Genomic DNA, 26,516 nt, shown 5'->3' with positions numbered 1-26,516 from the left:
TGTAGTACTATTAGAGGTCAGTAACTCCACAGGGAACCTTAAATATAGTCAACAACCTCATTTCCTGAAAGTATAATAAAGCATGAATTGCTTTTTCTCACTCAATAATAGCACATCATATTTATGGACCATGCACTCTTGTAGTCTACTTAAAAATCCATAGCTATACATATTCAGAGGTTTAATCCAGAGGCTAAGGCAACACAACATAACAAATTTCACAGCACTAAACACAACTCTAAAAGTTTTCTCTTGACTGCTCTTGTGCGTCCTCACACCATATGTACTGGGGAAAGCATGCAGTCACATTCAGCGGTGAGCCGATCTGCACTTCAGGTGGGACTGAGACACGTGACGGCCCTGAGTCTGGTCTGCCACAGGGATAAACTCAGGTCTCCTGGAATGTGTCGTGACACAGAAGCCACACGGCGACAGATACAAAAAAATAACAGATAAAAAATGGATGAGAGGCAAAAGTGGCAGAAGAGTGAGCAGGTGGTGTCAAAGGTTTGTGTTAGAGCCAAGCCACTGATCCAAACTGCGGGGCACCAGGCTTCCAGGCAATTATGGTGCGTTTGTAAGTCACTGACCACACTGGGAAGCTAATGTAAGTGCTAGCGTGTGTTTGATGTGTGTGTGTGTGTGTGGTGTGTGTGTGTGTGTGTGTGTGTGTGTGTGTGTGTGTGTGTGTGTGTGTGTGTGTGTGTGTGTGTGTGTGTGTGTGTGTGTGTGTGTGTGTGTGTGTGTGTGTGTGTGTGTGTGTGTGTGTGTGTGTGTGTGTGTGTGTGTGTGTGTGTGTGTTGCACTGCTCTTCATGAAAGCAGCTTAACTTGCCAAAAGGGTTGTAGCGAATGGTTGATGAAAGCACAGCCCAAGGGTGAGAGATACTGAATTAATCTTCACAATATACTGCAATACATTAAACTGTGACTTCTTGTGCCACAGCAGCTTTGTGTACAGTGCACTAACCAGTCTCAGACAGCAGCTTGATGGACTCCAGCACACGCTCAGTGTAGACCCCCGGTTCGTAGTTTTCCATCTCAGCGTTAATGATGTGGACCACACGGGCAGCTCGGCCCCGGATGGCCCCAGCAGTTCGGTCAAGAGTGTCCACGTCTCCCTCTTGCAGGGCAATTACGCATTTGTTGACATCCTCAAGGATGTGGTTCTCTTGAGAGAGGGACATAAGAACAAAAGTGAATAAAATTGGAGGAACCCAAGGCTCTCTCTGGTTGAAAGAAATACTGTTTTGTTCCATTGAAGGTCCTTTTATTCAGAACTTAGTCTTATACAAACAAATTGGGGTTTTCGTGATGATTGTACATTGTTGAAGGTGATGATTCATTTATCTCCCTAAATGTTGATAAACTATACACAATATAATAATTCAAAAAATGCACTTTATCTAACCTTCTTCTTGAAAAGATGCAAATACCTTTACCATCTAACTGTCCAATCAATCCAAAATGTGCCTCTCTGGATCTCAATGAACTTGAAGTAGTGCCGTGACAAACTGTCAAATAATTAAAATGTCCTTGTTGTTATTCTCTAGCATAAGGAACCACAGCTAATTCTACGAAATACTTAAAAAATGACAAACGAATGGGAGATTTTAGGCCAAATGTGTTGAACAAAATGCAAAAAGACCAAACAACACAAACCACAGCGGAAAAAAAAACACGCACTGTTTGTTGTCAGGTTGTTTTTCTTCCTGATTTGTATGATAGTTGCTCAATTGTTTTGTTCTGTGTGCTTTTCTAATTTGCTATTATCCAAATTGTGATTTTGTTTTCACATCAAGCTGCAATACAATACAATACAACTTTATTTATAAAGCACTTTAAACCTCCAGACCAAAGTGCTGTACAGGCAAATAGATCAAACAAAGCATACACAAAAGTAACACAGCTCAGCTCACACACCAAAAAAAACAATTTAAATGCAAAAAAGCAACACTCTGAAAGATGTTGAAACGCCAAATGTTAAAACGCTAAGGAGAAGAGGTGAGTTTTAAGAAGCGATTTAAAAGCAGGCAGTGTGGAGGCCTGTCTGATCTCCAGGGGCAGAGCGTTCCACAGTTTGGGAGCCGCTACAGAGAAGCAACGGTCCCCTCTGAGCTTTGACCTGGTTTTAGGCACATTCAGGAGCAGTTGGTCCGCTGACCTGAGAGGGCGGTTCGGCGTGTAATGCTGTAGCAGCTCAGCAAGGTATGGTGGGGTCATGTCATTTAGGGATTTAAAAGTAAATAAAATAATTTAAAAATGGATCCTAAAATAAATTGGCAGCCAGTGGAGAGAAGCTAAAACAGGGGAATGTGGTCATACTTCGGTGTACCAGTTAAGAGCCTTGCTGCAGCATTTTGCACCCGCTGCCAGTCGTGCGAGGGAGGACCCACTGACCCCCATGTAGAGAGAGTTACAGTAGTCCAGCCGGGTGGTGACAAAGGCATGGATTACTGTCTCAAACTGCTGTCTGGAGAGAAAAGGTTTTACTTTGGCTAGCTGCCTCAGGTGATAAAAGCTCGTTTTTACCACCGACTTAATCTGACTCAAGTTTGAGTTCACGGTCCATTTTAATACCAAGGTTCGTAACGGTGGGCTTGGTGTACTGATGCAAGGAACCCAGGTCTACAGAAGTGGTGTCAGTGGTGCTACCAAAGACCATTACTTCTGTTTTTCCTTCATTGAGTTTAAGGAAATTGCACGCCATCCAGGCCTTTATGTCATCTAGGCACTTTAGCAGTGGGCTAATTAAGTAACCCTCCTTCTTTGTTAGAGGGACATAAATCTGGATATCGTCAGCATAGCAGTGGAATGCGATGCCGTGCTTTCTAAAAATGGACCCAAGAGGGAGCAAATAGAGGGAGAATAGCAGGGGGCCTAATACTGAGCCCTGTGGGACCCCATACAGGAGTGGAGCAGAGGATGACTCGGAGTCACCAAGGCTGACAGAGAAAGTTCTGTCCTTCAAATATGACCTGAACCATTCCAGGGCTTTTCCCTCAATGCCCACCCACTTCTCCAAGCGGGAGATCAGGATGTCATGGTCGACTGTATCGAAAGCAGCAGTTATGTCAATAAGTAGGAGCACAACGCAGTCCCCAGAGTCAGTAGATAAAAGGATGTCATTAAAGACTCTTAAAAGCGCTGTTTCAGTGCTGTGCATAGTTTTAAAACCGGATTGGAAAACCTCCAGTATGTTGTTCTCGTCCAGAAAAAACATAATTTGACTGTAGACAATCTTCTCCAGGATCTTTGACATAAAAGGCATTTTGGAAATGGGCCTAAAATTAGCCAGAACTGTGGAATCCAGAATCACTGTGGGATTCTGCCAAAGAGAAATCCCTTCAACTTGTTACTGAACAAAACTGTAACTATGAGTGGAAATGTAGTGGCATGTGGGTTGTTTCAATCAATTAGCCATTCATTGAAAAATCCTTTTTCTATTTTTGCCTCATACCTGAAACAGAGAGGAAGTCATCCACAGAGGTGATGTCATCCACAGCCTCGGTCAGGATGCGCACCTGCTTCTCCCACTGATCCTTGAAGACGTCCATGTTGTCCTGGGCCACCTTGCTTCCGGGGCGGGCAGCCAGAGTGAGGGCAGCGTTGATAACCTGACAAAAAGGAAGGGCCAACATTATTAAACAAGGTGCACTACAAAAACTGTAAATATTGCCAAGTATATTCGTCTAATTTCTAGTATGTCTTTACACTTGATATAAGACCTAATAACTTAAGAAGGAACAAGGCAGGGAGATATAGGGTCTTGTTTTTAGACACAGACTCTTAAAAACACCTTACTTTCAGTTGTATCTCAGATTAAATGTTTTATTTTACATTTTTATTCGAAAATCACCAACTAACATCACAAAGTAGACAACTTTTGAGCATTTGTGGCTAACTTTGTAACACAACATTTCCTGATTCTGGTCAAATATAAGTTTTCCCAGCTAATTACAAGATCTGATTTAAATACATATCCCATCCTATTTCAGGAAATCTTACCAACAAAATGTTCGACTTGTTCTATTGGCCGATTAGTTTTGACTTAATCCAAGCAAGAACACCTTTTTTCATTATTTGTTTACTTGTTTCTGGAGGAGCATCTTTTCAAGTGTGTACAGAGTTTCATTAAATGAATACAATTATAATCTTTAAAACAGCTTGACACTGATTTTTCATATTGCATATGTTTGGGAATACTTTCAGCAGTCATTGAGTTGTTCCAATGAGCATGTTGGACAGCAGGCAGAATATGTCAGAATCACTCACATAAACTAAACCTTAAACCTTATCTTAATGAAGAAATGATTACATTGAAAGGGAAAACAAAGGTCAGTGTGACAAGAGAATGATCTTTATCTGATGTTGGCTTTACAGAAACTACTCTTTTATAGGATTTGATTTCTGGTTGGTCTTTTCGTGGGACTTGGACAAATACGTGATATCAACAGATGTATACTGTAAAACACATTGCCCTCTACATATGTTCTTTTTAAAAGATAGCACAAATGTGTGTTGTCCAGAAAATCCATTGATGTAATAAAATATGTAAAATGTCTTACAGTTTGAAGAGAACAAGGTTATCTTTTCCAAAACGGATCTTGACATCAAGAGCCTGATCTATGTAAGATATAACATTTGGCTTCGAGCCAAAACAGATCAACACATCACAGAATGTTAAGATGATGGAGACAAAAGAAGGAAAATTGAGTTCCTATATTATGTTTTATCATATAAGATAAACAGCTTGCCTCAAATAAACGTACTCTTAGTACTGGCGCGATAATCATATCAATATAAGTAAACCAGTACCATGTTACTTCTGGTGTAATTTTATAACATTTAAATATCCTTCCTGTTATTTACTTGCTTTTCAGATATAACTTTAGTCAAAGTAATCTGATGTTGGAGAAGAGACACTGTGATCTGGGTATGGCAACCGCTGTGGTTGTTTGTTTTTCTGTGTGTGTGTGTTTTGTGTGTGAAGATAAGCGACCAGGGTTAACTTTACTCAGAGCAGATGGAAATATTTTCTCTTTGTTCCACCCCCTCTTTGTTCATCTCCTTCCCCAGCCACTAAGTCTGTGTCTGTTATGGTTTTTAATCTGTCTGTGTTGAGCATTGCCAAGAGGTATCAGGAGACAGTTCCTCCCAAAGTTTACTGAGTAAGTGGGTCTCAGCAGGTGTGCATGGCGGGCCTGCACATTAGGGCCTGAATCTTATATTCTGTCTGCCTTCTCTCTCTTCTTCTTTTCTTTCTTCTTCTCTCCCTCTCTTCTCTATAACTCTGTTGGGTCCCACGTGAATGAGGCCTACCGTTAACCTTGGAAACAATGGATTGATTTGGACATCCTCCTTTGCTGGCATCCTTAGACATTTTTTTAAATCCTCACCTGTGGACACAGGCTGTCAATTTGGGTGGCAGCCATTCGAACTAACTTCACACCCTCTTCATTGTTGGAGATGGAGCAAGCAAGGTTGGCCACCTGCATAAAGAAAGCAAAGGAAAAACAACAACAAAGGGATTATAACCAAGTGCTTTTCAGCTAAAGTTTAGCTCAAAACTGTTTTCCTGAAGCTCTCCCGTTCGCACACTTGTAGACACCCCACTGAAGTTTGAAATGAAGTGGATGTCTCTTAAAGTTTGTCTGTACTTCAAAATGTGGTCTTTGTGCTATCCATTATAAGTAGCTCGGCAAGGAAACACTGAGGACACAGAAATAGGATCTTGTACTCAATAGCCTTTGGTAGAACTTTAACTACATTTTTAATACATTTTTACAGTGGGTTTGTGTCCAATTACTTGTAATACAATTCCATTAAGATGATATCTCTTCACAGACAGTATTTTCATTTCATTTCATTTCAAACCTTTATTTAATCAGATTGGTCCCTTGAGATCATAGATCTCTTTTTCAAGGGAGACCTGCAAAGTATGGAGAGAGGGTACAATTATAGCAACAAATAAGTCTGACATAGATATAATATGTATTTAATAGTATGTATAGTGTATATACATACCTCCTGTAAAAACATAAATTACATGGAAGACGATGCATTTTTTCTTGCCATCTTTGAAGGAAAGTTAATTTAAACATCTTAGAAAATAGATTTTATAAGAAACAAACACCGGTTTAGCAAGTCTACTACACCACATAGGTGGCCATTTATAAATGTTTCTGCACGGTTGTTATATCAGTGCAACATATAACACATGGGAGCTCTTTTTTACAGAGCAGTAAAGGTACAATGGTGCTGAATGATTGCAATAACATCACTACAAAGGGTACAAAGTCGAGTGGACATAGCACAGGTTGGAATAAAGCGCTCAGTTGCAGACAAGTAATTGGATTCATTCAGAGCAAAACTGGCCACACAATATGTACAGAAAGCCTGGCTCATCGGGTTGACATTTCCAGTATGCCTCTGATGCATGACTAGCATGTCGAAAACATTATGAGAATTGGTGGTGCAAAGAGGTGCTTTATCGTATAATTAAGGTTCCAAATGTTTTATGTATGAAAAAACCCTTACTTTGATTTATGTCTGTCCTCTTATCAAGGTATGGTTTCTGGATAACATGTTTACAAGCTGACTTCTTTGTGGGAGATGATTTTTTTATTTATTTTTTATCGTAATACAAGGCAAAGTTATATTTGAATAATAGCATTTGAAGATTTGGTGATTTAGTATCTTTATACAGCATGTCATTTAGACTACTTGGTTAACATTAACTGTTTGAATAAGTTAAACAAAGCTTACAATATAAGTATTTCCTTTCTGACATAAACACACAAACTCTGCTGTAATGCCATGTGAAGCAATCACATTTCTCCACTGTGTCACTGTATTTCACACACAAAACTTCAAACTCTATATAATCCAATGCAATCGGTAGGTAAATCAGATTGCAACATGATCTCTGGCTTTGAGACTGAGCTAAATAGACACATGGCTGTTGGCAGAAAAGGTGCCAGTCTGTATTAGCACTTCTACTGCTCACATGTCACCGTTTGAGGCAAATTGAGGTAAATCAAATGTGTGTTAGAGACTCTTGCTTAGAGCTCTGTCTCTTTACTCATGACAGCAATGAGCACATTGATGGATTGCAGTCCTTTATGTGTAAGGTGTGTGTGTTTAAGAGAGAGTGTGATTGAGAGTATGTGTTCCAAGTGATTGTCTGCTTGCAGAAGGTTTGAATAACATTCAGAACAAAGAGCAAATTATAAGGATAATTCCAGCATAATTCAAGTTACCGGCATTCATTTACTGTTAAACATTACAGTAAACTATACAGAGCATTTCCGGGAAACTTAATTATGTTGTGCCATATCAGCAAATGTATCTTCGTCTTTGCAAAGTCCATTTGAAATGAATGCTGTGCAGTTTCTACGAAAAACCCCAGTAAAGATAAGGGTGGTCAAATCAAGCCATTATTGTTTAAAACTCGGTTTCCTTTTACTTAGAGTCCAGACGGAGGAAGCATCCTGTTTTCTGTCTTTTGACTGACAGAACACTTGTCATTGTATAATAAAGCTATAAACTGTTGGGTCTGATCTCCCCTAAATATATAATAATAATATAATATATATTTTATTTCTATAGCGCTTTTCTTGAACTCAAAGACGCAATGGAAACTATTTGTGAGAATATTCCTGCTAGGTAATTTTTGTTCCAATATAACTTTGTGAAAGTCTGTTGGTTGAAACTTGTTGAATAATAAAGCATGTATGTTTCATTTGCTGGGTTTCCATAAAGCAGCAGGCTTTCAAGAAGTAGGACAAAGGGGTAGCACTTTTTTTCCATTTAGCTCTTTTCCAATTACAGTATAATTGCCATACCTGGCCAGCAGAGAGCCAGTCCCCTCTCTGTCTTTTATGCTGCACTTTCCTTTCTCTTGTTCATCTCTGGCCCAGCGGCCAATGTAAGGCTTCATTGGGCCTATTTGAGGCAAGGGGGCAGAGGGCTTTCTGGAGGCTGGCAACATGCCCAACAGCAGCCCCCACAGAGACCTGGGCCAGGGCCAAAGCTGTAACATCCAGCCAAAACTACTAATTGCAATTATCTAAGGAAGTGTCTCTCCTTTAAGGTATTGTTTTCTTTTCTGTAGAGAGGAGGGAAAAACCAAGACAGGAGGTTTGCGAGTGCACCACGCAAGCCTAATGCTGATATGGTCAAGGATGTTGGAACATAATATGCAATTCAAAGAGAGTGTGTGTGTGTGTGTGTGTGTGTGTGTGTGTGTGTGTGTGTGTGGTGTGTGTGTGTGGTGTGTGTGTGTGTGTGTGTGTGTGTGTGTGTGTGTGTGTGTGTGTGTGTGTGTGTGTGTGTGTGTGTGCGCGCATGTCTTTGTGTGAGAGAGAAAGGAGGAAAGAAAGGGTGCAAGAAAGAGAGAGTTCCCTGCTGAATGCTCATTCTTCATTTTAGCCTCGAACAAAGAACTATTGATTTTGCCCTTTTGCTCTGCCCTGGATAATCACTTCAATTCTAATTTGATGAAGGTTTCCACTGCAAATGGAGAGATGGGCATTTCATGTATGCTATCTAAATCACCTAAATGGAGCTGAGTAACTGAAAATAGATCTGACAGTGTCCTTTTTTCCCTTGTATTTATGCACGGGTTGAACCTCAGATCCATCGTCGCGAAACACTGATGATGGTAATATATTAAATACATATCTTAACCCTGTCTTCATTGTTATTTAGCACGTCTTTGCACAATTCAGATAATGTGTTTATCTCCATGCAATCTCATTAAACTTTTCTACTTAACTTTTATTCCTATGTAATTACTTTCCGCCAATTTTTTTTATTTTATCATTCGTCATTCTGGATAGAACTGACCCTTTAGTGGCTTTGCCAAAGAGCACGAAAACTGAGCCAGAAGTAGACTCTCCTTGTTATACTCAGGACGGTCATTGCCCTCATAAACCATGCCAGTGTGCACCACACAAATCTACCTTCCAGTTACTAACTCTCAAGAACTTCTAATAGAGCCAGTGCCAGCCAAGGTGCTGGGCACAACATATGTACCTGAGGAACAAGCAGGTAGTGCACTCAAAAAGTATACAAATAAAGGTAGAACAAGCAATCAGTGGGGCTGAACTTTTAAGTTACTGTATGTGATGTAACACAGAAGCACTTTGTTCTATTAAAAGTCTTTCATCTAGTTGCTTACTTGTTGCAGGGTTGGAGTTGTTCCATTGACATAGGCTAAGGGGCCATGTTTCATCTGTTTTAAACGCACCAAACCAGCAGAATATCTTACTGCTTTTTTCTGCCCCTCCACGGCTTGTGCACTCACATAAGCACAGACATGCGTTCACACACACAATAAATAAATCAGTCTGTCAACATTGATGGAGCAGAACATGTTACAGGGGAATACCATTATGCAGGCTGTAAAATTACAGGCCTGCCCTCGCAGGGGTTCTTCTATTTGTTTAAGTGAGGAGCTGTCAGCTCCCAGCGGGGACGCCTGTGCCGGCAACGCATGGACCCGAGGTGACAAACAGGTTAAGGTGCAGCACATTAGGTAACACCAGATGTCAAGGTTGTGTGAATGTCACGTCTACAGGGGATATCAAGCAGCTGTGTATGGCTCTAAACCGCCTCTTTGAAAAAATCAATCCCTATTAAGCAGTAAAGTCTGTTTTGCCTCAGGAAGAATGCCCGACGGGCGTGCAAGCTACATCAAAAAGCATGCCAGACCTTGCAGCATATTAAACAAGAAAAGTGTAAAATAACTAGAACAAAGGTAATATATTTCTGAGCATGTTCACCATGAAAATGGTTGTAATGCCTACTCTACACTTGATGTTTTTGAGATAAAAGGCAGCTCTTGATTGGTGGATAACTCATTTTCATACATTTTTTATATTTGTCCTTAATGATGAGAAACATTACCCAGTATTGTCTCATGTGTGTGATCATAATTAGTCAAATGAACATGGAACACAGTTTTAATAAAACCTAAATCGTACAATAATTTGCAAAATATATTGGAAAACAATATAACAGCCAATCAAACAGCCTTTTCCTTTTTCTAGTTTGGTGAGGATGCAACATGTTCTGAACTGAGGGAATAGCTTTGTGATTCATTTTGATTGCAGATTGCTGTTTAATTGCTCCCTCTGCTACCTTTCTTTCATACCCCCACCCACCCTCGCCTGAGAGACAAAGTGGACCCAAATTGCGATTGACTCTAATGCACTCAGGAGTTCTCTCTATACTTAGTAACTCAGAATGGAAATGAGTTTAGGTCACTGTTTACTAAGTCACAGGTCCACTAATATGTGGCGGACTGGAATACAATCCTACACTCCTACACACACCTCCTCCCCGCTGACACCCGCTTTGGCTCATCAACTCCCTACATACATACAGAGACGCCACCACAAATTAAAAAGCACACACCCATAAACAAAGACGGTGTCTCATTATTTCTAATGCTGAAATCCTTGAAAGTAGAGCTAGTGTTCACCCACTGGACTGACAATGAGGGGTTCACACATGTAGATCAGCAGGAGGAACAACAATGTGGAGGTTGGGAACATTTCTGTCTTTTCCTTAACTTAATGTAAATAGGCAGATATACACTATAGACAGAAGATGACAATATGTATTTATCACAATAAAGTTGCATTATAAGGTTTGATTTTTTATCTCATATAACAGCTCAGCTATATAACTATTTTGTTCGGTTTTGATTGACACTGTCAGAGAGGTATTCATTCAACTATATATTGAGGTAGTAATTTTAATAAGTCAATTTGAACCGCATTTTATCAAGAGGTGTTTCTCATATTTATCTCAACCCCTTTAATAATATACAGGGGGAAAGGAATGACAAAATATGTCCAATGTAATGCAGATCAGTATAACACCACCACTAACTCCAATCTCAGTGGTAAACATATAGTTGCATTTTTAGAAAGATTATATAAAAACTGGCATAGAATATGTGGCCCAGCTGTTCAACTGGTTTTCATTAGATTATATTGGTGTATGTTATTTTGTTAAACTGAGTATACATATACAGATAAACTTCACAACCAGTGTTATTAATTTTAATACAAATCAGAATGGTCCCTTAAAAATAATACATGTGTTAACAAGAGAAAAACAATGAACAAAAGCTAACAACAAATTACAAAAAATACTTCCATTCTCTTTTACTCAAGCATGCTGGCAGGGATTTTCATTGTGTGATTATGTTGACACATCCACAGCCCTTAAAAGCACATTTTAAAAATCTGACCCGATTCCATACAGTGAATGAATCCTTAAAAAAGTTGCTTCTAGGTGAAATCCAGCTGCTGTCCACCCAGACCGAGCCTTTAACAGGAACATGTAAAGATGTGTGTGATTAAAGGTAGAGATTTACATCAGGGTTACAGTGGAAGTCAGGAGTAAATGAGAAAATTCACTCTGTTGTTAAGCTATAAAACGTATATGCCATGACTTTCTTTCAGTGAAAAATTACTTCCATTAATTAGCCTGTAATGTGTTTAATGCGGCTCCGCAGTGTGTTAGGTAATAAAGCTCGCTTTTTAACGGAACTGCTTTGCTTTGCTCAGTTCACTTTCTGTTCATTTAGGCATGCATGCTGTTGGAGTAAAACTCAGCGCTTAAATGTTAGTGCTTTCATTTAATGATCAAAACTTTCTGCAGCATCTGAAGAGTGAAGTACTGCAAAGATTTCGTACAAGAAAAACAGATGTTAAGAAATTCTCTTTTATCCTGCCTTAGGAGTCAATTTGACAATGCTAGAAATACTCCAGCTTAAACACATCACTAAGTTCTCAATTAAATCAAACTCAAATTTTGACCAGAATTGAAAACTAAATCAGGAGATGGATAGCTCCCTTTGTAGGTAATGTTTGGCTTTGCCCCTCTTAAAGCTGCTGTAAAATAATAAATAAAATATAAGTAAGCTGAAGAAGTAAAGCAGCAACACTAGCCCAAATGATTTATTTTACGCCAGTGAAGAGTCTGAAGCCCTGAAGCAATATGTATTTGTTACGGTGAAGCTTGGTAACTTAAATACACATTAATACGGCTATACTCTCAAACAAAGTATACCTTTAATCAATTATGGATGTAAGGAGCTCTAGCCTGGGTTCCTTTTTCCTTGAGTTTGTTGGACGTGAAAATATATATATAAAGAAATGTGTCATGTATCAGATATTTTAGCTTAATTAAATGAAAACATTAAAAAAAGATGTACAAATGTGGAATTAACTCGAGAAATTAATGAAAATATGCAACACCAAAGAGGGAATTAATTGCAAATATATTACAACATTTCCATTTATGTTCTACTTATCTGCATTTCAATTCAGTGGGTCTGATTGGTTAGGATCTGAAAATAAATATTGGCTTTATCTGCTTGAACATTTTATTTTATTAGTTGTATGTGTTGGCCCAATACTATATGTATAGTGGAATACATTAAAGGCAGATTGGCATTCATTCCTTATACATTACATTACATTACTTTGCATTTAGCTGACGCTTTTATCCAAAGCGACTTACAATAAGTGCGTTCGACCAACAAAATACAAACTTTGAAGAAAACAGAATCATATAAGTACATCAGGCTTCATAGAGCAAAAACATTTCAAGTGCTACTCAACTGGCTTTAGATAAGCCAGCCCTTTATTAGTATATAAGTGCTTTGTTAATAGTTCTATCGCTCGAAGTGGAGTCGAAAGAGATGAGTTTTCAGTCTGCGCCGGAAGGTGTGTAAGCTATCTGCTGTCCTGATGTCAATGGGGAGCTCATTCCACCATTTTGGAGCCAGGACAGCAAACCCACGTGTTTTTGCTGATGGGAACTTGGGTCCCCTTCGCAGCGAGGGTGCAGCGAGCCGTTTGGTTGATGCAGAGCGGAGTGCACGTGCTGGGGTTTACGGTTTAACCATGTCCTGGATGTAGGAAGGGCCAGATCCATTCGCAGCATGGTACGCAAGTACCATTGTCTTGAAGTGGATTCTAGCAGTTATCGGAAGCCAGTGAAGCCAGTGAAGCCAGTGAAGGCAGCAGAGGAGCGGCGTGGTGTGGGAGAATTTAGGAAGGTTGAAGACCAGGCGAGCAGCTGCATTCTGGATGAGCTGCAGAGGTCGGATGGCACATGCAGGTAGACCAGCCAGGAGGGAGTTGCAGTAGTCTAGTCTAGAAGAGGAGGGGACCAAGAACAGAGCCCTGAGGGACCCCTGTAGTTAATTGACAAGGGTCGGACTCGGACCCTCTCCAAGTAACCCTGTAGGTGCGGTCTTTGAGGTATGAGGTGAGGAGGGAAAGTGCAGAGCCTGAAACTCCAAGTGCTTGGAGAGTGCGAAGGAGGATCTGATGATTCACCGTGTCGAATGCAGCAGACAGGTCCAAAAGGATGATGACAGAGGAGAGGGAGGCTGCTTTAGCAGTGTGCAGTTCCTCAGTGACAGCAAGGAGGACAGTTTCTGTGGAGTGACCTGCCTTGAAACCAGACTGGTGCGGATCCAGAAGGTTGTTCTGATGGAGATAACAGGAGAGTTGTCTAAAGACATTTAGGATTACTAATAACTATTTATAAGAATGCAAGATCAAATCATTACTAGTAGAAAAACACAGACTTCAGTCTTTAGTGAGAAATATGAATCAAAACAGAATAGCCTTCACAATCACATCATGGTCTCCTTGACAACCATGACTGAGCTCGCCGGAGAGGTTGACAGATTGTGATTTACAGTGGTCGTTTCTCTGGTGCCGCAGCTGAGGATTGCGTATTCCTGCTAATACCATGGCTGGCTTCTCAATAAATATGATAATTTGCTGCAGGCTGCTCGGGAGGTGATCCAGCACTGCTACTCGGGAGAGGTTAGAACCGTGAGAGAGCAGCGAGGGGAGAAGTCAACACAGTTCACTCGAGTACAGACACATGGCCGCCGACCTACACACACACACCACTAGGAAGGGATAGTGAGGGCACCTGATGTAATACAAAAGAAGATGGGAGCAATCTGGTTGCAGCAGTCTCTGCGTGTTCACCCCTTTCTACTTCTAAATGTCAAGGACCAGTCGTGTATTTCTGTGGCCACAAACACAAAAGCCTCACAATATGATTAAATATTGAATTGAATTGAATATTGAATGCTTAAATTCAGAAGGCCACAGGAAGAGAGCAGGCACCTAGAGAATAATACCCACAATATAACATTTTATAGAGCTCAACAAGGGACACAGGGAGGTAATTGAAAGCAATATAAACAAATCATAAAGTTTGCTGGACAGAGCTGACCTGGGACAAGGATACTTGATATACTGTACTGTATGTGTGTGCATGTCTGCATGTGCACTACATGAGCAGTTTATATCTTGAATTAGAGTTGTGGAAATTGGATGATCTTGTTCACATTGGTGTAACTGACAGCGCATTAGAGAAAAAATGGAGAGGCGAACAAATTGCTGACTCACATTCCCTCAGGCAAGTATATTCACACTTCCTATTGGTCTTGGTGTCTTGCTGCTTTGCTGTGCTCCAGTCTTGAAGAGCCAAAGCTGGCTAGACTGATTTCTCTACGAGCGCACACTCGCACTGGTTGGTACCATCTATACAGTCAAAAAAGTGTGTGTCCCAGATAGGTAGCACATTAGTTTGTTCATCTTACAACATTTTTTGCCTTTTGCTCAAGCTTGTACTGCAGCCACAGGGGCCAGACTGTCTCCTTACACTTCTTCTACATTCCTCCTTCACCGAGAAAAAAAAAAACTAAAACAAAAAGCTTCTTGGGCTGTTTCAACTGGAGTATTGATTTCTCCTTTCTTTCTCTCTCTCCCTCTTGCCTTCTCTTTCTAAGAGTGCTAGCCAAGCAGTCAGGCTTGGCACCAAAACATAATTATGAAAATGGACCGCTGGGTTGTTTCTTTTAATCTATCTGTACATTCCACAGTCCCTCTGCAACAGAAGCTATTTAAAAACTGTTTCTGGGGAATTGAAACGTTTAACCCACTGTGCTGTAAAGAATGGTATACTTATTGGTGGCAAGGCATTGGTTGCTGTCTGAATCTGGTTCGTAACCGATGCATCACTACTTCCAGGCAAAATTATCAGGGACTGCCAATACATCACAGACTCACCTTGTATATCGTTAGCAGAACTATGGGAGTCTGGCTACCAGGGCATAGCAATACTTGAGTGCCCGATAGTTTTCTGTCAGACGCTGCGTTCATTTTACACTGTGTGGCACCCGTGACAAAGTGCCTAGACTCACACAGCAATTGGCGCTCTCTCCCTTACACTTACAGTTCAGTGGCTAGAGAAACCTGAATGACTCAGGCCCATTTTCAAGACATTAAACTCAGCATGACATGAGATACAGCAGCTGGCTTTAGAATGAAAGCTGCTACCTTGTTCAAGGTGTTAGTATTATGCTTGAGTGCAAAATCCTAACAAGAAAAACATATATTTTATTATATTTGGCCTTCCTTCACTCGTTAAAGAATGATAATGTATTCCTGAACAACAAGTAATAAGGCAACATTTGCTCTGGTGGCACAAAGGTGGTGCAAGATGTGATGCTTCTGTATCCCAAAATGTGGTTTTTGAGCAGATTTGAGAAGCAGTTCACATATAAGTTAGTCCTATTTGGCCTTTCATAGATTGAATTAGTTGTATTTACACCAACTTTTATACAGGACTAGATTATCAGTTGATTCAAAGGATCTTTAACACCATATTCCAATCTCATACAAAATGTGAACACAGCAAGACCTTGACATTTCTCCACATCACATCCCTCTGCTGTCTCACATCTATCCAAGGCACAGGGAAAGCATGATTAGTCTTGTTGGATGATGCAAGCAGTGGGAAAGGTCAGAATTTGTCGCTCCTTAATGCCTCAACCTTTAAATTGGGGGATCAGCTAGGAGAGATGTAAAACAAGAGCAGTAAGAATATGAGTTTGTGACAATGAGGATTTATAATAATCTATCTCTCAACTCATGTCATACACATGTGAAGCATGGTAGAAAACTGTAGACAACACAGCTCAGGGCTAAGGAAAATCTCACTTTATCCTCACATCTGCAGAAAGGAACAAAAATAATCTCTGTCATTGCTATTGTTATAAAAAATATATTCTTTTAATTAATTAGCACCACATCATTTTGCACATGATTTTGCAGACGAATCTAATGGACGTCCTGATTGGATCAATCTGCGGTATTTATGCCTTGAGAAGTCCAAACGTGGCAATGGAAATGTCACATTGATTTCTGCTTTTAAATTAACGCTTGTGAGATTTTCTCTCAGGTGAGAACAGAAAGCTGTGAAGACGTGAAAGGCCATCATAGCACTGGCTGTGGGCAGAATAATTAAAATAATCTCCACCACGTCGGCCATTAGGACTCCTCCATCTTGGAATATTATTCCTTGGGTGTTAATAAATAACACCTCATGTATAATGCAGTGTGCACCTAAGCTCTTGCTGATAGTCAAACAGTTTTATAAGTATAACGTCTATGGTGACACTGCAGTATAATCTGTGTATTCAGTGAAGCTACTTTCCTGCACAGCGATAAAGATGTGAGGTGATAAAACAGTGATGAAACAGAGAGCATATTAAAAAAAGAAATAAAAAGGAGATCTAGAAACTTTTTCTATGAGCTATTTTGTCTTCACACAATTCCTTTCCTGTCACTTTATATACCATAGGTGAATTCTGGTCATAATATGATGGGAAAAAAATTGCTGTAAACATTTCATTTTCTACTTTATTGCTTTTATGAAGACAAACGTTCTGTTCTGGGATTGGTAAAGTGGCATTGAACATCTACTGCATCGTTGATTGATATTAGTTTTAGAAGGGGGTGTTAACGTGTTTCAAATTTCAATAGTAATGTCTTGGCACACTTTTTGGCAGAGGACATTCACCGAAATAATAGATAAATCTCAGCAAGTGTAAGGGCTCAGTGTCCAGACAAAATCAAATGTGCTATCAGCACCAGCCTTTGATGCAATGGCTTTAGCTAATTACTTCATTAAGGGGAAGACATCACTTTTGGCCTGGGGTTGGAAATGAATGCGAACCCTGGATACAAATGTGTTTTAGGTGCTGTTAGCTGCTCTAGCGTAGCAATGATAAACTATAAATTGTGAGTCCAATTAATTTAAGATTGTTGTAATTAAGCTTCGAGAAGTGAACACTGCTACACCTATTGCTCCTAGGGGAGTAGTGTCGGGACATTTCCTCAGTAAATAATGCTCAGCACTTCACTTTCCGTCTTGCTCTAAAATACTCATTAAAACATGTTGGTGTCATCAACCACTTTTTTGGAAACTGTTGTCTTGCTGTTGGCTTATGACCAGCTGGGGTCCAGCCTGTAGCTTTTAAGATTTATTTTCCATGGTATAACAAAGGACAGGTTGTGAGAGTCAACATCAGGGCATTTTCACAGCTGCCATCCCAGGGGGTTAGTTGCAGCGCTGTGTAATTGGACATTTGTCTTAAATTCAGTCTGTTTTGTAATCCCTGTTGACGCTAACTGACACTATACTTGTATATGTAGACAACAGGTCCAGACCATATTTACAGTCTCAGATGGTTCCACAATGGCCTATTATAAACCAATACAAAATGGTTCTGTAAAGGTGCCATAAACAGCTTTTGTATATTCGTCCACAACATGTGTTCTCTTACTGCTTTTACAAGATCAACATCAAATGACCAATGTTGACACCAACGAACAGACAGACAGAGACAGATCCTGACTTGTTAGACACTGTGGATGGGGACATATTTTACTTGATACAATGAAAATCTAATCTATCCATTTGTGTGCTTTCTTATTTACTTTGCGGCAAAACAAGAAGACACCAATAGCATGTTGGCACATGAGACCTCTCTGCTGCTGGTCTCAGGGGGACAGCTACCTTGTTTCAATTTCTGTCTGCCGGTCCCACCACACAAATACCACATTCATATTTTGTTCCTCTCATATTATATTGTATATAACTACTTATATATATAAGTGGTTGCTGACAAACAATCATCAATCCAAGAAAAATATAGAAAAATGCGTCTTTTTCTATTGGTTTGTCATTTTTTAAAATGGTTTATCTCCGTGTATTTTTCTTGACTACATGCTGAGCATTACATCCAACAACACAAACCGGTCTGAATGGTATTTACTATGTTCTGTAGTCTAGTACTACTTATTGATGGCCATCATTTATTTGGAGTGTTCAACAAAGTGCTCGTCAATATTCTGACAATGGCACAAACATGGTAGTGCTTTTAGCACTCTGAGGAACCAGTACACATGACCAACACTTGCACAGAAGCACTGAACAAGCTTTTAGTATATTATTTGTATTTCTTTAAGAGGGATACACTCCAACATTTGGATGATACCTAGCGCCTGCTCAACGTGGTATGAATGCAGTAGAGTAAGTTGCTTTCTATCAAATGTAATGTGTCTTTAGTGTCCAGATTATAAGAGTACAGTAAACTACTATGTGATTTTTAAAGGGATATGCATGAGTAAATGAGGAAGTAACTTCCGAAACAGCAGCACACATGATTACACTCCAAACTTAAACCTTGTTTGACAATGCCTGACCCTAACACCACAATCTCATCCCAAGCACAAATTACTGCTACATTGTTAACCTCATTTAAAATACAGTCACTTAAAAATGCAAAAGCTACAGTAGTGGCCTGGCATTGTAACACTTGGAAGTGCAGAGCAAACCAAGCATATAATCATATCACTTCACTGGTTCAGTGGAGGGATAGGGAAACATATGCCACTGTTTGCCAAGCTGAGGCTGAGTTGTCAGTGGGTTACATGTGCAATTGGAGAAAGACACCTACTGTAAGTGAAAAAAAAGACTAAAACATTTGTTTTAATCAGATGTGTTGCGATGAATAACTCATAAGAGCAGGGAGTACATATTCTGCCCTAAACCTTTACTACTCAGGTGAGATAGAGGTTTGGAGTAATTGGCTGGAAATGGCACAGCAAAGAGTGTCTGGATTATTTGCCATGGTAACCGTTGTGTCGCCTCTTCAGTCAACGCTATGGTGAGACTTTAGTCTTCCCAGGCAGGTTGCTGCCAGAGTGAATTCACTGGAGCAGGAACTTCATTTTGAACAGAATAAGGTGTGTTGATATGAACATATTTACTATGGGCAAAACTGTGGAGTTTTGCTTAAGATCATTTGATTGTGACTTCATTTGACAGCAATAATTACAAATAAGTTAATGAGCAGTCAATGACCATACCAAAGACAAGTACATGTCATTAACTGCAGGGGATGTTGTAAATAGAGCAATAATATAATTATAATGTACTTTTTTCAAAAATGTAATCACCTCTTTTTTTCCCCATTGTTTATATATTAATCAATTGCATAGGAAGATGCAGCACAATGTAATAAGGCTATCTAACAAATGTAAATACCACCCATTATAAGTAATTATCTAAGTAAATGTTTGAATACAAGTAAACAAATACAGGGATTATTAAGTATCTAGTAGGAACCGTAGTTGTTGTGAAATACAACTAAAAGCAATATACTATACACTTGGTAGTTTATTATTGTTATTAATGGCTGCTTCACTGCTTCTATGTTCACTTACTTTAATAATGCTGCTTCTAATTCTACCATGGATGTGCACTAGTTTTTATTTTTATGTTATAAACGTGTGCTTGCCACTTAATTTAATATAATAATCTCCTCATTTTATTTTGTTATTTATATTGGTGCAAAACAGTCATTTTGTGCTAAACTAAAACTAGTTAAAAAAATGTTTTGAGAAACGCATTTTTTTAGTGTGGGGGGCGTTGCAAGGTGCCAAATAATCCCCCAGACACTTCTTCCCCTTTATTTTTCTCCTTTCCCCACCCCACCAAAAGTAAAGCTCCCCTCTGGAGAGAGAACGGATGGCTCCTTCTGCTCCATTAATCTAATGACAATGCCCCGTGACTAAAACCAGCTTAGCAGGCATTGCTCATCCCCATTGGCTCCTCTTTCACTTAGCATGCCATCTATGCATGAATGCAACAGGGGCAATGACAGCAAAGGAGGAGGAGAAAGAAAATAAAGAGAGACAGAGTCACTGCAAACAATAGCCAGATTATATTGCAGTGGTGTCCATGGTTACCGAAGGATGTCATGTCACATACCAGTACTGATAAAGGGTATGATGAACCATATTTTGAAAACTGTCAAAATATTAGCGAGACAAGTTTTCAGAATTACCAAAACATATGTATCTTTGATTGTCAGTGAATCACGAGTTAACACTGAAGGAAATAAACAACAGATTCCCTTAAACATCACCTGTCTTAGATGCATGAAAAAAAAGATGAAATAAATTATCGATTTTTGTGCAAATAATGTAATAAAGCCTCGAGCTTTTCAGGCTATGTGAACACTGACAACTGTGATTGGTCAATTTGGACAACTCGAAACAGGTCATAATAATTAATTAATTAATTAATTAATTAATTAATTTCTTATTTTATAGTTATTTTATCATTTTTTTACTTGGATCTTTGATTGTATCTTTAATTGTATTAATCTGTGTGAATCTATGCTGTCCAGTTTTTCATCCTTACCCTGTTGCTACCCTACTGAATTTCCCCACTGGGATTAACACAGGTTCATCTTATCTTATCTCCTAATTATGTATTTCATTAAAGCTGGTGAAGTTAGCCATTCATTATCAATTAATGACAGCCATTCTACCGTAAAGCAGAGCATTTGAATATTTGCATTTATTTTGGCAAACGCACAAAAGTGCAATGTGGTTTTGCAGCAGTGTGACAGCAGTCAATATATACAGTCTACACAGAAGATCAAATCAATAGCTATTCAAGATGTGCTCACTGCACAGCTATGGCGCTACCTCAAGTTTAATTTAGACTTGAGATGGCTATGATGTGCTTTTAGTTCAGCCCTGTGGAGTAGCTAGTAGGAACAAGCGCTTTCCTCTGACACCTCTGGGAATGCCAGTGCTCGGCGGTGTATGTGTTGCTTGCTGATGTCCAGAGGAGCACAGGCTCTGTGAATGTTAGTCCAGCATCTCATAGGAGAGATGTCTGCTTGAGACTAACCTCCAGGGAAATAGCGACCAGAAGTTGGCTGTCAAATAGCTGAGGTGTTGGCCCAGAATAGCATGAGGTCAGTGTGGAAAAATAGGCCTCCCACACAACAAGTGCAGACAGGGCTTCTTCACTAAATGTGTGACACTCTAAGTCAAGCTTCCTGCCAAATATTCAAACTCACATTAAGAATTGATGTAGCAGATCTGTTTGGGTGTAGAACCGCCCCATAAATCCCCGGCAGTGGCTGAAGTTATCAATGATGAGTGGGTGGTTCTCTCAACCCTGAGGTCAAGCCAATTCAACTTTATTTGTATTGCCCTGATTTAATGCTACAAAAGCTTCACAAGGCATAATGAAACATGAGATGAAAATGACACCTGGCAACCTTTTGCAAGAAATCAAAAAACAAGAAGTAAAAAGCAGATGACACCAAAGCTTTTTTCTTTATTACCAATACATAAAATGAGCAAGAGATGGTGGACTATCATTTTCAGCTTGTCAGCTTTTGAAATAAAATGATGGGGATACTGCCCTCTGGGTTAAGGTTGTTAAACCACTTTTTTTGGAATGCCTTCAAGCTAAAACAAAAAGTGCCTAACATATCAATTATACAAATAAAGAATATGTACAAATATGACGATGAATACACTTATATTAATTTGAGTAATACATTAACCTTTTATCAAAACGACTTTTTATTAAGTCTTTCTTTTCTCTGATTCACCACAAAGCTGTATACTAATTTAATTGTATAACAAATGATTAATCAATATAAATATACTCTGTTTGGTAAACACGTCAATATTATGCAATGAGAGCATAGTTGAGCTCTAAACAGGTTTGTCGAACATAATCACTGGATCCTGATAAAGGCTCTGAAACATGCCTGGATCACTAATGATATCTTCCTGCATATTTCAGTATTCTTTAGGAAGTAAAACATATTCCAACCTCAGTAACTCCGTCTTGATTGAGTGTTTCTTCGCCGTTATTACCAAGGGGCATGTTTGTTGCCATGGAGACAGAAACAGCAGAGGCTGACATAGCATTTAATTACTGACCGAAAAAAGAGCGAAATGAAGGTATTCTGAAAAGAAAGCCAAGCTATATTAAAAAATGTTACCTTGCCATTTCATCTGCTTGTTTTGCAGGTACAGTAATCAGGAACAGAAAAATAAGTTATAATCTAAGTTTGCAGTGTTGATCTGAGCAACTAGAGCAAGTGACGATGAAAGAGGTACAACTATAGATATAGCATGCATGCAAGTTGTAGAATACATGCATTTCATTAGTTGTGACCAACAACAAATAGTCACACTCCATGAGAAAGTAGAATTAGTATTATTATATGTCACAAAATAATAATCTCCCTTCCATGTCACTAAAAAATATATCAAAGGAAGAAATGAAATACTCGAAACACTGACTAAACTTGTGGCTTAATCTGAACAGTATGTACACAAATAGCTGTGTATTTTAAAGCTTTACATAGAGTCACACTGATGTATTGCTTTGAACCAAAGTATTGTGTATCAGCACTGACATCCTACCCAGCAACAGGCTGGAAATATATAAATAAATAACATATATATAGTGGCTTTAACTTTTGCATGTTGACAATATAAACAAGATAACCTTGAACTTGAAGTGTATTATGTATCTACCATTAGGAACATGTATACAGTCATCAATGTGACACTGTCTGCTAAAACAATTCCTGATTGAGCTATTATTGGATGCATTAATAAGGCTTTATCATACAAAAACAGCCTTAAAAATGGCATTACATTGATTTTGGCTTATTTTAATTTGTATTCACCAGATGTATTTACCAGATTCTCACCTATAGCAACATGGTGCTTCACTCTCTATTCCTCATATTCACAGCTGTCCTGGGAGATTACCGAATACTACCCACTCATTGGCCACTCTGTTTCATGCGACAGTGGCATTTGATGATAACTGTGATTAACATGAAAATCTATTTCTGTTTGTATTTCCTGGGGGACATAAACACACTTAAACCAATAGCATTCATATGATTTAATTAGTGTGTATGGAAGCAGTCTTCCAGTAGTGTGTTTATAAGATTTGTTCACAAGTATGTGTATGTGTTTTACCAGTGTGTGAGGGAGTATAAGTCTGAAGTGTCTTATATTGGCAGATGACATTAGCCCACAGCCATCATCACATCTGTGTGAAACAGCTGTATGACACCCAGATGTATGCGCTAGCATGTCACATTGCTTTTCCAAGTAACTATAGATCTCCAAGTCAAATAGCTCTGTACAACATGTGACACTATCCCCCTGTGGCTTCATGTAATGCAATAAGATCGGACCAATGATTGCATATGGATCAAATGAACCCAATATAATACACATTACACTCACAACACAATATATCACATTATAGTATTCCCTCATTAATGCAATGTATAACACGTGTGCACGAAAAATGCAGTGATAGATAGTCAAGTCAACTGTGTTAATTGCCTGTATTCTGGTGAGGAGCGGGCTAGTGTGGCTAACTCTGGGTGGTGTGGTCTGATGATCTGAGCAACTAGCAAGGCGAGAAATGCCTCGTGTGCTTCTGTGCAAACACATGCATTTGCATACTCTATGAATTGGATCAAAGGCAGAATGATGAGCAGTGCCTGATTCATGAATATGCGCAAGGCAATGTTCTGCTTGCATTAAGAGCCTGTTTAGGCTCGCTGCACTGCTGTTCCCCCCCCTCTTTTAGTTCCACCTTATCCAGGATATTCTCTTCACCTGTGACTTCTGCTAAACAAACCACAGTTTATCTTGCTTAAAGTCTTGAATGAAACTGGGAAATAGAGAGGAGAAAATAAATAGACAAAGCACAAAAAGTGCTGAGGAGAGAGATAAGACTACATTGGGTCAGAGGAGAAAGGAAATTATATTAGGTATGTGTCCTGTTTGTGCTTGGTTGGATTTATGTCCCTGCTTTATTTATTTTATTCAAGTAAAAAAGAGGCGGCGGTAGCAGACATGTGAATATGTTAAGAGCCGTGGTCATGAATTTCCCAGTCAGAAAAGCATAAACAGACCATGGCACCCCGGCTAACATATTAATGGTCAAAACAATAGAAGGGACAATGTGTTTGGACAAAGTGAAGGTGGGATGTCATGTGCAAAACTAGGACATAGGCCTACTGTATGTGAGAACAAGTTTGTTTGTATAATTGAATGTATAGTTTAGATGTAGTGCTATATCTATGTGCTATCCTTTTGAATATAAACTACAACGGTTGCTTTAGAGCAGGGGTCGGCAACCTTTTTGATATGAAATGCCATTTGAAAAAGAAATTGTGATCAGTGTGCCGACCATCGTGAACTGTCAACGGGGGGGGGGTGAGGAGCTCGAAGCTCGTGAACATTCAACAGGAGGGCGGGGGGCACCTCGCTTCGGGGAAGCAGTGTGTGGACCTCTTTCACCTGTCAGTGCAACTTACATGATGCGGTTTAAACACATTTAAATAATTGGTTTAAACGGCATAATAATAATGACAACCACCTGTTATGTGATTCTCCAGAACACACAGATGGCCAGTCCGCCCCTGTGTAGCATATTATTTTCGATGAGTAGATCACCACTGGGCTTTCAACTATAAAGCCCCGCAAAAACTGCGGCATTTGTACAGCTCCTTATGGGTAGCATATACTGCAATGTATGAAGTGCGGGCGCGCCCCGGCAGCACTACACCCCTGATTGTTTCACCACGGAGGGAAGCAGCAGAAAGTCGACTGGAGTTCAAGAGAGAGGGGCTGCGTTGCGTGCATGGCTTCCTTCTGCAGGTTACGAGGAGATGCGCTCTGGTCTCGTTCAAGATCCGAAAATAAAATGTAAATATTTTTGCACACTTATTCCTAGTGTGCCACTGGTTACGGTGCCAGGGGTTGCCGACCCCTGCTTTAGAGCTTTCAGAAGACTAGCTGCAACATGAACCTCATTTACTTTCTATAATTCATCATAAGGATATCACTTTTTTACCTTAATGACCTCCACTCCCTGCATGCTTTTTTAAAAATAGGAAATTTGTAACACTGTCTTAATCATCTAAAAAGGAAGATCCCAATTATCTATAGTGCTCCAAGCTCGAGCTATGTCTCTCTGTTACTGCCAACATTCCCTTCCTCTCCAAATCTGTCATTCCACATTTGACAAGGAACAAATCCCTGTCTACCCATCTACTCTATTGTCTCATGATTATTGAAAAAATGCCAATGTGTGTTAGTTGATACGTTCAAATTGCTTTGTTGATAAGGACACAGTTCGCACTTTCAGCTCTGAACTTTGGGACACAACGTGAAGTCACGTGACATGCTTACCACAGATTTAAAATCCTCATAGATTAATATTTGTCCATACAATATAAAAATAATTGGCTTTTTTCCAAAGTAAATGTTCAATTCTTTCATTTTGTAGAGGAATAAAGCAAAGTACAAGTTACAGTCATTGCTTCTTTCTCAGTTATTAAGCGACACGCAGCACGACACATTTAGTTAACAGAGGGGCAGTCATGTTTCATCAGAAGCACATCTTAGGGCTTTGGAAATTGGATATATTTCCATATATATTATCCCAGTGGACCTAACCTGCAATATATTGCGATTGAACTTTAATAAGCTATCTGGGGCAAAATTGCATGTTCCTGGTATGTTTTTATTCTTTCAACTAATTCATCAGCAATGGGTGGTGCCTGCCATTGCCAGCTTGGGTTATTCTGCATTTGTACTGTGGCAAAAAGCCGGAGCTGTAATTAGGAGTGATGATCTATTTTCCATAATGAGAATTGATAGCTTTACTTCTGCACGGCCACACATTTTCTCTCTTTCTTTCATTATTTCCAACTGAAGTCTCGATTCTCTCTTTCTACCTCACATAGACATACTTCAGAGGTGTGTGGCGAAATGGACTAAATGAAGCACTGTGTTATTAATGAACTTAATTTCCAGCTGGTTTGACTTCACGGTGACAGCCCACTTCTCCCCTAAAGCTTTCTGATTATTAGATGTAAGCCTGTGTCAAAAAGTCAAACCACTTATAGATGAATGTGTCTGCCTGTCGTCTCCTGACACGCACACGTTGTCCTGTCCTTCTCAAAAGCTCTACATATGACCTTTTTTGAAATTACTAGTTTCATGCACAGTGTGTTATTTTCCAAGAAAACCAAAAATAATAAACAACTCCAAACATTAAACATAACAAATAGATTTCAATAGTTTAAAATCTGAATTAATTTGTCAAATAATTTGCAAAGCTGATCCTGGAGGACAGACTGTTCCTAAATTAGTCACCTTGTAAAACAGCCAACATATACTATAATCTTGTCGCCTCCCCCCCATGGGTGCCAGAGCCTCCTCATCTTTGAACACAAAGACAGCCCCT

At 39.4% G+C, this 26,516-nt stretch overlaps 1 protein-coding gene across 1 annotated transcript in view; it reads right to left on the bottom strand.

Moving 5' to 3' along the window:
• The window catches only part of ctnna2 (catenin (cadherin-associated protein), alpha 2), a 339,515-nt gene that overhangs the window by 48,015 nt on the left and 264,984 nt on the right, over positions 1-26,516 (bottom strand). The window contains exons 10-12 of the mRNA XM_034211748.1: positions 5,399-5,491; positions 3,460-3,616; positions 970-1,170 (exon numbers count right to left, since the gene is read on the bottom strand). Of these exons, the coding sequence (XP_034067639.1) occupies positions 970-1,170; positions 3,460-3,616; positions 5,399-5,491 (451 nt within the window). The remainder of the gene's footprint in view (positions 1-969; positions 1,171-3,459; positions 3,617-5,398; positions 5,492-26,516) is intronic.

Source organism: Gymnodraco acuticeps, unplaced genomic scaffold (assembly GCF_902827175.1).
Source record: "Gymnodraco acuticeps unplaced genomic scaffold, fGymAcu1.1, whole genome shotgun sequence".
Lineage (NCBI taxonomy): Eukaryota > Metazoa > Chordata > Actinopteri > Perciformes > Bathydraconidae > Gymnodraco > Gymnodraco acuticeps.
Note: the sequence above shows the minus strand (reverse complement) of the source record. Positions and strands in the feature narration are given on the sequence as shown.